Below are 13,404 nucleotides of genomic sequence, written 5' to 3'. Positions count from 1 at the left end.
ACATATGAGGTATCTGCGTGTTCAGTAGAAATTTCCCAACAAATTTTGGGGGTTCATTTAATCCTGCTACCCTTGTGAATATGCAATATTTGAGGCTAAATTAACATTTTTGTTGCAAAAAGTAAAATGTTCATTTTTTCCTTCCACATTGCTTTAGTTACTGTGAAGCACCTGAAGGGTTAATAACCTTCTTGAATGTGGTTTTGAGTAGCCTGAGGGGTGCCGTTTTTGGAATGGTGTCACTTTTGGGTGTTCTGTGTCATGTAGACCTTTCAAAATTGCTTCAAATGTGATGTGGTCCCTAAAAAAAGTGGCTTTGTAAATTTTGTTGTAAAAATGAGAAATTGCTCATAAACTTTGAACCCCTATAACTTCCTTAAATTTTTTTTTTTTTTTCCCCAAAATTGTTCTGATGTAAAATAGACATGTGGGAAATGTTATTTATTAATTATTTTGTGTCATATGTCTCGTTGGTTTTAGAGCATAAAAATTCAAAGTTTGAAAATTACAAAATTTTCAAAATTTTCGCGAAATTTCCGTTTTTTTTCACAAAGAAATGCAAAAAATATCGGCCTAAATTTACCACTAACATGAAGCCCAATATGACACGAGAAAACAGTCTCAGAATCACCGGGATCCGCTGAAGCGTTCCAGAGTTATAACCTCATAAAGTGACACTGGTCAGAATTGCAAAAAATGGCCTGGTCTTTAGGGTCAAAATAGGCTTGGGGCTGAAGGGGTTAAATAAAGCTGTTTTGCTTTTTGAAACTTTCTGATATTTACATCATTTGGTGTGGATTACATGCATTTCTGTTGCGTTTTCGTAAATGCGCTAAAAACGTATGCGTGTCTTTTACCTGCAGATTATCCGCATCTAATGCAAATCTATGAGGAATATCTGCACAGAAAACTAAGTATTCCTGCAACAGAAATTGACATGCAGTAGTTTGGAAAAATGCTCCAGAGGTGAGATTACTGTCAAGATAACTAGGGGATAGCAGGAAACAGGGGCTCCTAAGCTGTCCCACAAGCTAAGGGGCCCTATGCTATCCCCAATCTCAGGGATACTCCTGATGGTGGAGATGCCTGAATCTCCTTCTCCTGACCAATCCTGATCTCATTCCTCCTCTACCTTCCCTCAGGGAGGGATGCAACAGGAGTGTGATAAAATCCATAAATAATGACAGACAACCGAAAACAAAAACTTTGAAACACTGCAAACACACACAAAGATAAAGACAATAAGAGGTTTAGGAGGAAAACAAGAGCAGGAAGGAAGCTACAAAGCAACAGGGGTAAACTCCACAACCACACAAAGCAAAGAGCACAACTTTCACCAATAAGTCTGGGATAGCACACCTCACAGACCGACATAGAATAAACTATAGCTGGCATGGGTGGAAGGTTTCAACCAATATAACTAAGAGGGGAGCAGATGTGATAGGTCTCCCCACATGTGAACAAAGGAGCAAACAGACCAGCAGAAATTAACTCTTGCTTGCCTGCCTATAAATCAGCACACAGCTGGTCAATGCCTGAATCTGCCTGTGTTAATCCCAGACACCAGAGAAACTATCAGTGTCAGATCATCTGCCATGTGAACAGAGCCCGACGCCGCCATGACAGTCGGTGAAGTTTGTGCAAAACTTCATGTGACAATTCCGCAGAGTGGACATGAGGTTTCTATTAATCCCAGCCATTTTGCTTGTACTGAAAATACACAGCATCCAGAACACGAGTAACACTGATCGTGGGAACATAACTGTGGTATCCATCGGTCCAGCTGCATGGTGCTTGCAGACGTCAGTGCAGCACTTTGCCCACCCTCCATTGCCCTATGTCCCACCCTGCCGGGTCTGTAGAGCTGCTGTCATGGGGGGCACTGTGTGGGGGCAGGAGCTTACCCCGGCTAGAAACCATTGGCCATCCATCATACACGCAGGCAGGGCACACTGCAGGGCACACAGCTGCCTCCCCCAGTGTAGTGCCCCCTCCCAGTCTCCTCCTCCGGGATGATGATGGTGGCTGGGGTGATGATGACGGGAAGGAGGAGACATGATGGTGCCGGAGGATGCAGGTTGGCTGCTCGGCTCCGTGCAGCGCACACACAGCAGTCTGGTGGCAGCCTATTGCCCGCAGCGGTAGCACCACTGCCAGGCAGAGCTAGCCCGGCCGGCCAGGCAGCAGCAGCCCTCTTCCTCAATGTCTCCCCTGCGAGGCTGCTTCTCCTCCCCGCTCCAGCTGCGCCCTCCGCTCATCCCCCGGCCGTCGTTGCTTGGCCTCTTGCTGCTTGAGCTCCTTGTGCTGCTCCTGGAGGAGGAGGAGCAGCTGTCCGGGAGCCCCGGGACTCACTCATCCCCTTCTTCCCCCAGCACCGTGCCGGCGGAGGAGCACAATGAAGGCGGAGAAGGAGGACCTGTCAATGATCAACCTGTCTGTGCAGCAAGTGCTGAGCCTGTGGGCACACGGGACGGTGCTGAGGACCCTGACCGGTGAGTGGCACAGCAGGGACTTATACAGAGCCACCAGGGACCCCACGTATCGGGTCACGTCATCCAGCGTCACGTCTGCCTGTGCTAAGGCCACATTCAGCTACTAGTCCACAATGAGGGCAGGTAGCCATAACCATCCCACGAGAATCACCATGTCATCGACTGTCAGGAGTGGGCTTATTACTGTACTCTCTGGAGCACTTCAGTAGCCAGTCAGGCTATTTTAGTAGCCATATATAGTGCTCCTGTGCTTCTCTATCAGAGCCTGGCACCCAGGCTGCGCCCTGGACATGTGGATGGAGAACAGGCAGCCTACCACCATGGTCTGCGCTCATCCTTTAAGTGGTGGTCCGTAACCTTTATTACCTTAAAGGGGTATTCTCAAGGTTGGAAGTTCTGTTGAATTTGTGTGCTAGAGCATAATTTATAAGTACCGATCGCTGGTGGTCCGGCCACTAATCCTGAGAACCATGTGAATGAAGTGGTGGCTTATTATGGGGTCCAGCCACTGATCCTGAGAACCGTGTGAATGGAGCGGTGGCTGATTATGGGGTCCAGCCACTGATCCTGAGACCCGTGTGAATGAAGTGGCGGCTTATTATGGGGTCCAACCACTGATCCTGAGCATCGTGTGAATGAAGTGGCGGCTTATTATGGGGTCCGGCCACTGATCCTGAGCAACGTGTGAATGAAGTGGCGGCTTATTATGGGGTCTAGCCACTGATCCTGAGAACCGTGTGAATGGAGTGGTGGCTTATTATGGGGTCCAGCCACTGATCCTGAGAACCATGTGAATGGAGCGGTGGCTTATTATGGGGTCCGGCCACTGATCCTGAGAACCATGTGAATGGAGCGGTGGCTTATTATGGGGTCCAACCACTAATCCTGAGAACCGTGTGAATGTAGGGGTGGCTTATTATGGGGTCCAACCACTAATCCTGAGAACCGTGTGAATGGAGTGGTGGCTTATTATGAGGTCCAGCCACTGATCCTGAGAACCGTGTGAATGGAGCGGTGGCTGATTATGGGGTCCAACCACTAATCCTGAGAACCATGTGAATGGAGTGGTGGCTTATTATGAGGTCCAGCCACTGATCCTGAGAACCGTGTGAATGTAGGGGTGGCTTATTATGGGGTCCAACCACTAATCCTGAGAACCATGTGAATGGAGTGGTGGCTTATTATGAGGTCCAGTCACTGATCCTGAGAACCGTGTGAATGGAGCGGTGGCTGATTATGGGGTCCAACCACTAATCCTGAGAACCGTGTGAATGGAGTGGTGGCTTATTATGAGGTCCAGTCACTGATCCTGAGAACCATGTGAGTGGAGCTGTGGCTTATAATGGGGTCCAGCCACTGATCCTGAGAACCATGTGAATGGAGCGGTGGCTGATCATGGGGTCCGGCCACTGATCCTGAGAACCATGTGAATGGAGTGGTGGCTTATTATGAGGTCCAGCCACTGATCCTGAGACCCGTGTGAATGGAGCGGTGGCTGATTATGCTAACTTCAGCTCCAATCATTTTTATGGGAGTGCTGAAGATTAGCGCTCGATTAACGTCCATTGATCTTATTTAGAATGAATGTAGCAGCAAGGCATACAATCAAACTCTGCTCAAATTCAGATGGAGGTCTTCAGAGCCGTAGCTCTCAGGATCCCCAACGCTCGGACCCCTAGTGATTGGGAAGTTGTTCGCTACTTTGTGGATAAGGATAACTTTCAAACTTGAGAATACCCCTTTAGCAGTAAGCTTTGAGAGATGATTGCAAGCCAGATCAAGAGCACCATCAAAGAGTGACATCCTTTGCCCCCCACATTACTGACACCCATTATCGATATCATGGCTGCCAAGGCGTCCCCACAGAATTCACAGAGACCTTGTGGCATCCTCCCTTGTAGGCAGAATACTGACATGTAGGGGTTCCCACCTCACCTAAAGGCTGGCTTTGTTTTAGAGTAACCCTACAGGTGCCCCTGCTTGTCCAGTGCCCCGTGTTAGCCACGGTCAGTATTGGCTAGGTTGACAGTACTGGGCTGGTACTGGTACCGTCTCTAGCCGTCCTCCCTTGGCAGCATACTGACAAGTAGAGGTTCCCACCTTACCTAAAGGCTGACTATGTTTTAGAGTAATACTACAGGTGTCCCTGCCTGTCCAGTGCTCCATTATGGTTGCGCCCAGTATTAGCAAGGCTGCGAGTACTGGGCTAGAACTGGTACAATCTTGTGCCATGATCCCTTCTAGGCAGTATACTGTTAGGGCCAGGTGGACGGGCAGACCCAGGAGGTGGATCCACTGGGCCGAACTCCTTGATGAAGGTAAGGGGTCCGGTAGCTGGAGCACTACGGGTAGCAGGACAGTCCGTGCACAAGAGTAGAATGGAGAAGTCCCTGGGACCACGGAGTCACTGATGGTAGTCCGGGTGACGGAGCTCAGGTTCGGAAGCCGAGATGTTGTCAGGCGGAGTCCGGAACCGATGGAGCGAGAGGACGGGTCACCACAGGGATCAGAGATGGAACGGACTGTCAGGATGGCAGATAGTCAGCGTTCGGGGATCGGGATTCGGCAGGACCGGATGGCGAGGCAGGACCGGCTCTAGAAGAGAGAGAGGTGAGTATCTCACAGGAACACAAGGAGACCTGACTCCTAGCTTGGGAAACACGAAGAACAGGCCCCGCCCACTTGGACACTAACCCCTTTATACCCTGTACCTGTGTGCTCAATTTCCTGTCAGTGGACGCTGGCCCTTTAAGAAAGGGTCAATGACCACGCGCGCGCCCTAATGCGCATGCGCGAGGCCCGGGTGCCAGAAGCCAGGGCAGGGAGCGGTGAGGAGGAAGCAGGAGAGCCGGGCTGGGGCTGAGTAGCCGACGGGCGCCGGGAGCGGGGACCAGGACGCCTGGGAACCGCAGGCAATGGAGGCTGGAGACCGGGGAGCGGCGGACGCTGGACAGAGGAACCGGGGAGCGACGCAGGGAAGGCGGGGAGCGTGGCAGGTGAGCCGGGGAGCAGAGCAGGGGACCCGGGGAGCGTGACAGTACCCCCCCCCACGCCCCCCTCCCCGCAACCGGGACAGGAAGGCACGTTCTCCCGGGGTTCCCAGGACCTATCCTCAGGACCATACCCTGCCCAGTCCACCAAGAAGAACTGTCGGCCCCGTACGGTTTTCATGGCCACGATATCCCTTACCGCATAGATGTCGTCATCGGCAATAGGAGGAGGAGCCGAACTGGCAGCAGCGGAGAAGGGACCAAGGACAACCGGCTTGAGCAGGGAGACGTGGAAGGAGTTGGGTATCCTCATCGTGGCCGGGAGCTGCAGCTTGTAGGAGACCTCATTGATCTTGCTGAGGACTTTAAACGGCCCGATGTAGCGAGGTCCCAGCTTGTAGGATGGTAGCTTCAATCGGACGTACTTGGAAGCAAGCCAGACGAGATCTCCTGGAGAGAAACACGGAGGGTCCAGACGCCTCTTGTCTGCGTGTCTCTTCATCCGCAGGGAAGCACGTCCCAGGGACGCCTTGACTGAGTCCCAAATCGTTGCAAAGTCACGGGCTACAGAATCAGCAGCAGGGACATCCGAGGAAGAGGATACAGGCAATGGGACGGAAGGCTGAAGTCCGTAAATGACATGGAAGGGAGAGCTGGAGGAGGACTCACTGACGTGGTGGTTATGGGAGAATTCAGCCCAAGGAAGAAGCGTGGACCAGTCGTCATGATGGGCGTTGACGTAGTGACGTAAGAAGGAGGTCAAGATCTGATTGACCCGTTCCACTTGGCCGTTCGACTGAGGATGGTAGGCTGAAGAAAAGTCCAGAGTCACTCCCAGATGTTTGCAGAGAGCCCTCCAGAAGCGGTAGGTGAACTGAGTTCCTCTGTCGGACACAATGTGTGATGGAAAGCCATGCAAGCGGAAGATGTGTTGTATATAGGCGTCAGCGAGTTCCTGGGCAGAGGGCAGTCCAGCCATAGGGACGAAATGAGCCATTTTAGAGAACCGATCCACCACGACCCATATGACTGTGTGTCCGGAGGACAGTGGCAAGTCCGTAATAAAGTCCATCGTAATGTGTTGCCACGGAACTGAGGGTATAGGCAGAGGCAGAAGACGGCCATATGGCAGGTGTTTGGGCGTCTTGTTCCTGGCACAAGAGGAACAGGCTGAGACAAAAGAAGCGACATCCGTCCGAAGGGATGGCCACCAGTAATGACGTACAATCGTACTCCATGTTCTCTTCTGACCAGCATGACCGGCTATTTTCGAGGCATGGCCCCAGTGTAACACTTTTTGCCTGTCAGTCTCAGAGACATAGGTCTTCCCGGGCGGTATCTGGGCCAGGGTGACAGGAGTCACCGGAATGATTTTACTAGGACAGATGATGGGCTGGGATGTCTCCTCCTCCTGCTCCATGGGCATGAATGACCTGGACAAGGCATCTGCGTGTACATTCTTGTCCACGGGTCGGAAATGGAGCTGGAAATCGAATCTGGCAAAGAACAAGGACCACCTGGCTTGCCGTGGGTTCAGTCGTTGAGCAGACCGCAGGTATTCCAGGTTCTTGTGGTCCGTGTAAATAATAACGGGGTACACTGCTCCTTCCAGAAGGTAGCGCCATTCCTCCAGAGCCAGTTTGACTGCCAATAGCTCTCGGTCACCGATGGTGTAGTTGCGTTCAGGCGCTGAGAAACTCTTGGAGAAGAAACCGCAAGTCACCATCTTCCCGGAGGAGGACTTCTGCATGAGCACTGCTCCGGCTCCCGAGGAGGAGGCATCCACCTCCAAGGTGAACTGTCGGTTTAACTCCGGACGGTGGAGCACAGGAGAGGAGGCAAATGCCCGCTTCAGAGAGCCAAACGCGGCGTCGGCCGCAGGTGACCAGTCCTTTGGATTAGCCCCCTTCTTGGTCAAGGCGAAGAGAGGAGCAGTCAGAGCCGAGAAGTGAGGGATGAACTGGCGGTAATAGTTGGCGAATCCCAGGAAGCGTTGGATTGCCTTTAGTCCAGAAGGAGGAGGCCAGTTGAGAATGGAAGAGACCTTCTTCGGATCCATCTGCAGTCCGGTATCGGAGATGACGTAACCCAGGAAGGGAAGAGAAGACTGCTCGAAGACACACTTCTCGTACTTGGCGTACAGACGATTCTCCCTCAGTCGTTGTAGTACCAGCTGCACGTTCTCTCTGTGGGTCTGGAGGTCCGGAGAAAAGACCAGGATGTCATCAAGATACACCACCACACAGACGTAGAGAAGGTCTCGGAACACGTCGTTCACCAATTCCTGAAAGACTGCTGGTGCGTTACACAGGCCGAAGGGCATCACACAGTATTCATAGTGCCCATCGCGAGTATTGAACGCGGTCTTCCATTCGTCCCCAGAGCGGATGCGGACCAGGTTGTAGGCACCCCGAAGATCCAACTTGGTGAACACACGAGCTCCTCTGAGCCGATCAAACAATTCGGGGATGAGCGGCAGGGGGTACTTGTTTTTCACGGTGATTTGGTTCAATCCCCGGTAGTCTATGCATGGGCGTAGGTCACCTTCTTTCTTCTTAACGAAGAAGAAGCCTGCTCCAGCAGGAGAGGAGGATCTCCGAATGAATCCCCTTGCCAGGCTCTCTGAGATGTAAGTAGACATGGCCCTTGTTTCGGCAGGAGACAGCGGATATATCCGTCCTCGAGGTGGTGTAGTTCCCGGGAGCAGGTCGATGGCACAATCGTAAGGACGATGTGGCGGAAGTACCTCTGATTCCTTTTTGTCAAAGACGTCCGCGAAGGACCAATACAATCTTGTGCCATGATCCCTTCTAGGCAGTATACTGTTAGGGCCAGGTGGACGGGCAGACCCAGGAGGTGGATCCACTGGGCCGAACTCCTTGATGAAGGTAAGGGGTCCGGTAGCTGGAGCACTACGGGTAGCAGGACAGTCCGTGCACAAGAGTAGAATGGAGAAGTCCCTGGGACCACGGAGTCACTGATGGTAGTCCGGGTGACGGAGCTCAGGTTCGGAAGCCGAGATGTTGTCAGGCGGAGTCCGGAACCGATGGAGCGAGAGGACGGGTCACCACAGGGATCAGAGATGGAACGGACTGTCAGGATGGCAGATAGTCAGCGTTCGGGGATCAGGATTCGGCAGGACCGGATGGCGAGGCAGGACCGGCTCTAGAAGAGAGAGAGGTGAGTATCTCACAGAAACACAAGGAGACCTAACTTCTAGCTTGGGAAACACGAAGAACAGGCCCCGCCCACTTGGACACTAACCCCTTTATACCCTGTACCTGTGTGCTCAATTTCCTGTCAGTGGACGCTGGCCCTTTAAGAAAGGGTCAATGACCGCGCGCGCGCCCTAATGCGCATGCGCGAGGCCCGGGTGCCAGAAGCCAGGGCAGGGAGCGGTGAGGAGGAAGCAGGAGAGCCGGGCTGGGGCTGAGTAGCCGACGGGCGCCGGGAGCGGGGACAAGGACGCCTGGGAACCGCAGGCAATGGAGGCTGGAGACCGGGGAGCGGCGGACGCTGGACAGAGGAACCGGGGAGCGACGCAGGGAAGCCGGGGAGCGTGGCAGGTGAGCCGGGGAGCAGAGCAGGGGACCCGGGGAGCGTGACATATACAGACATTTAGGGGTTCCCACCTTACCTAAAGGCTGGGTATGTTTTAGAGCAGGGGTGGGGAACCTCCGGCCCGCGGGCCGCATCACTTTTCCTGCGGCCCCCGAGCTGATTCCCGGGGACTGCAGTGCTGGAGCGGCAGCCGCATCTTGCTGGCTGCTGGCCCTTTAAAACCCCACACAGCGCGTTCAATGCTGAATGCTACATTTCCTATACCTGAAAGACTACGTCCCCACGCTGGCACTGCCTACGTGGGGACGTAGTCTTTCAGGTATAGGAAATGGACGTACTTTGTAGGTGGGGTCGGCGTGAGGAGCGCTAAAATCAAACAGGAGAGGATTGACTGCCAATCATCCCCCAGGTCTGTTCCCGGTGGCGGCTCCCTGTGCCCGGCGGCAGCTCCCTGTGCCCGGCGGCGGCGGCTCTCTGTTCCCGGCGGCGGTGGTGGGTCTCTGTGCCCGGCGGCGGTGGCGGCTCCCTGTACCCGGCGGCGGTGGCGGCTCCCTGTACGTGGCGGCTCCCTGTACTTGGCGGCGGCGGCTCCCTGTGCCCGGCGGCTCCCTGTACCCGGCGGCGGTGGCGGCTCCCTGTACCCGGCGGCGGTGGCGGCTCTCTGTACCCGGCGGCGGCTCACTGTACCCGGCGGCGGTGGCGGCTCCCTGTACCCGGCGGCGGTGGCGGCTCCCTGCACCCGGCGGCGGTGGCGGCTCCCTGTACCCGGCGGCGGTGGCGGCTCACTGTACCCGGCGGCGGTGGCGGCTCCCTGTACCCGGCGGTGGCTCCTCTCTGTGCGCGCCGGCAGCGCTCTCCGTGCCCGCAGCCACCTCCAGCACTCAGTGATCCAGGCCTCCCCCAGTTCTCTAACTGCCTCCCAGCTCCCCCGGGTCTGCCTGTGCCCCCAGCGCTCTATGCCCCTCCTTTCTCCCCAGTGATCTGTGCTGTCTCCCCAGTCTCCCCAGTGATCCTTGCTGTCTCCCCAGTCTCCCCAGTGATCTGTGCTGTCTCCCCAGTCTCCCCAGTGATCTGTGCTGTCTCCCCAGTCTCCCCAGTGATCTGTGCTCCCCCCCCCCAGTCTCCCCAGTGATCTGTGCCGTCTCCCCAGTGATCTGTGCCGTCTCCCCAGTCATCTCTGTGCACCCCCAGTCTCCCCAGTGATCTCTGTGCCCCCCCAGTCTTCCCAGTGATCTCTGTGTCCCCCCAGTCTCCCCGGTGATCTCTGTGCCCCCCTTAGTCTCCCCGGTGATCTCTGTGCCCCCCTTAGTCTCGCCGGTGATCTCTGTGCCCCCCTTAGTCTCGCCGGTGATCTCTGTGCCCCCCTTAGTCTCCCCAGTGATCTCTGTGCCCCGTTAGTCTCCCCAGTAATCTCTGTGCCCCCCTTAGTCTCCCAGTGATCTCTGTGCCCCCCTTAGTCTTCCCAGTGATCTGTGCCCCCCTTAGTCTCCCCAGTGATCTCTGTGCCCCCCTTAGTCTCCCCAGTGATCTGTGCCGTCTCCCCAGTCTCCCCAGTGATTTGTGCCATCTCCCCAGTGATCTCCGTCCCCCCCTTAGTCTCCCCAGTGATCTTTGTGCCCCCCCAGTCTCCCCAGTGATCTTTGTGCCCCCCCAGTGATATGTGCCCCCCTAGTCTCCCCAGTGATCTGTGCCCCCCCAGTCTCCCCAGTGATCTCTGTGCCCTGAGCCTCTCCCAGGTCTGTCTGTGCCTTCAGCCTCTCCCATCCTTCTCTGTGCCATCTGTGCCCCCAGCGTCCCCCAGATTTGTCTGTGCCTCCAGCCTCTCACATCCTTCTCTGTGCCATCTGTGCCCCCAGGTTTGTCTGTGCCTCCAGCCTCTCCCATCATTCTCTGTGCCCCCAGGGCTGTCTGTGTCCCTCCGGCATTCCCAAGGGCTGTCTGCCCCCGGCTATGTATATAACACCAGCAATGTTTATGCCCTCCCAGTCTTGTCTGTGCAACCCAGTGATGTGTATATACCCCCAGTGATGTATGTACCCCCAGTGACGTCTATGCCCTGCTGCTTCCCTAGTGATGTATATTCCTCCCAGCCCTCCCCAGCAATGTTTATGCCCCCCAGCAATGTCTGTGCTCCCCATCAATGATGTATGTACCCCCAGTGATGTCTATGCCCCCAGCCTCCCCAGTGTTCTATATTCCTCCCAACCCTCCCCTGTGATGTATATGCCCCCATCCCCTCCTGTGATGTGTATATACAGCAGTCCCAGACAACTCAAACCTAGAAAAGCAGTTGTGAAAAGCAACAAGATCAACATCGCCTAATATTACAGCTCCACCAAAGAGTAGAAGCTCCAGCCGTCCCAGTGAGTTAATTGTTTGACCAAATATATTAGGGTAATTTTCAAGTTGATAATTTTGTGCGGCCCCCGAAGGTTGGTAGAATTTTCCAAATGGCCCCCGGCAGAAAAAAGGTTCCCCACCCCTGTTTTAGAGTAACCCTACAGATGTCCCTGCTTGTCCAGTGCTCCCTGCTTGTCGCGGTCAGTAATGGCAAGGCTGCGAGTACAGAGCTGGCACTGGTACAGTCTTGTGATGTCTACATCAGTATTTGGCTATGTGCCCACGTGTGCGCGCTCTGCACAGCACCGTAACGTCACTGCATGTGCGCTTCAGAGCGCAGCTGAAAAGCTCCCTTCTGAAGCTTTGGTGACTGCCGATTTCATGCGCTCTGGATGCAGCCTCTCCCATAGACAGAGCGGGGGCTGCATGCAAAGCGCACGAAAGAAGTGACATGTCACTTCTTAGAACGCAGCGCTTCGGCAGTAGCCAAAGCGCTGCGTTCTAATACGCCACGTGGGCATGGATTAGGCATAGATTGTGCTGGGGACGCAGGACGCATGCAGTTCCGCTGCGGTGAAGATCGCAGCGTAACTGCATGAAAATACGCTACGTGGGCACATAGCCTTACTGCTGAGTCCAGTGGCTGTAGCGGGCATATGTTGTGTACATGACATCACGGCTACAGACATATCAATAAAGTCTGGGCCCACCTAGGAGCTGCGGAGAGGCAGCACTGAAGCAGCAGGGGCATCAGTACGTAAATAATGATTTGTTTGTTATTTCTTAATAAACAACCTCTAAGGCTAGGTTCACATTTCCGTTGTTTTGCATCAGTCACATGCATTGCTTGACGCATGTGACTGATGCGTTGTACAACGGATGACAAAGAGCAGACTTCATTGTTGGACGCCGTTGTGTGCGGGGGGGCGGAGCGCAAGGGGGGCGGAGTTCGGGGTGGGTGGAGCCGAGTGGGGCCGTGGCGCTGAGGACGTCAGTGCCACCGGGACTGCAGGGCTGGGGACAGATGTGTGTGTGTGTGTATATATACATGCTGAGTGCGGGAGGCGGCGAAGCCAGCGGGGAAGTGTCGGCTCCCCAGTGTAAATATCCAAACTAACTGTAGTGTAAGTGTAACTAACCAAAGCGCATTGCTTAGTAACCCGATGTGTATCCTGGTTACGTGTGCAGGGAGCCAGAGAGAGCATGCGCAGAGAAATCCTACGGATTGCACTGCTCAAAAAACGTTACAGGCTGCGTTCCTTCCGCCCCGCGGTCAGTCGTTCCACGGCTGATCAGTCGGTCGGAGGATGCAACGCAGCATCATCAGTCACAATCCGCCGCTTATACAAGTCTATGGGAACAATGGAACCCACTAAATGGATTCCGTTGTTTACCAGAGCCGCGGATTGTGACTGATACAATTTAACGGAAGTGTGAACCTAGCCTAACACATTTTTTTATGAAAATAAAAATGATTGATTTTCTGTGTTTTTTCAACTATCACCTGTTACGTATCCATTGTGTGTGATCACTGGGATTGCCACTGATAATGAGAATGGTAGTCCCAGAGTCCCTGTGACCCCGTTCCATCCAATGTTTATGGGGCTGACAGAGATATTAGTTTTCATTGCTTTCTATATCCGTCAGTCCCATAGACAGTGAAATCTGAGCAAAAATTGGTCATAAATGCGCAGCACTGCTAGGGAAAACATACTAGGGAAAACATACCATAGAGTGCTGGCCAAAAGTATAGGCACCCCTGCAATTCTGTCAGATAATACTCAGTTTCTTCTTGAAAATGATTGCAATCACAAATTCTTTGGTATTATTATCTTTTTTAATTTGTCTTCAATGAAAAAAATAAAAAAAATTGTCATAAAGCCAAATTGGATATAACTCAAACATAAAAAAGGGGGTGGACAAAAGTATTGGCACTGTTTGAAAAATCATGTGATGCTTCTCTAATTTGTGTAATTAACAGTACCTGTAACTTACCTGTGGCACCTAACAAGTGTTGGCAA

The 13,404-nt window shown here is 53.7% G+C and overlaps 1 protein-coding gene across 1 annotated transcript in view; it reads left to right on the top strand.

The window, feature by feature from the left end:
• The first annotated feature begins 1,988 nt into the window (after window positions 1-1,988).
• The window catches only part of TMEM170B (transmembrane protein 170B), a 66,166-nt gene continuing 54,750 nt past the window's right edge, over window positions 1,989-13,404 (top strand). Inside the window, exon 1 of the mRNA XM_075314754.1 lies at window positions 1,989-2,492. Coding sequence (XP_075170869.1) covers window positions 2,396-2,492 — 97 coding nt within the window. The 5' untranslated portion in view covers window positions 1,989-2,395. The remainder of the gene's footprint in view (window positions 2,493-13,404) is intronic.

Source organism: Anomaloglossus baeobatrachus, chromosome 6 (genome assembly GCF_048569485.1).
Source record: "Anomaloglossus baeobatrachus isolate aAnoBae1 chromosome 6, aAnoBae1.hap1, whole genome shotgun sequence".
In the NCBI taxonomy this organism is placed as follows: domain Eukaryota; kingdom Metazoa; phylum Chordata; class Amphibia; order Anura; family Aromobatidae; genus Anomaloglossus; species Anomaloglossus baeobatrachus.
This window is presented reverse-complemented; position numbering and strand designations above follow the sequence as displayed.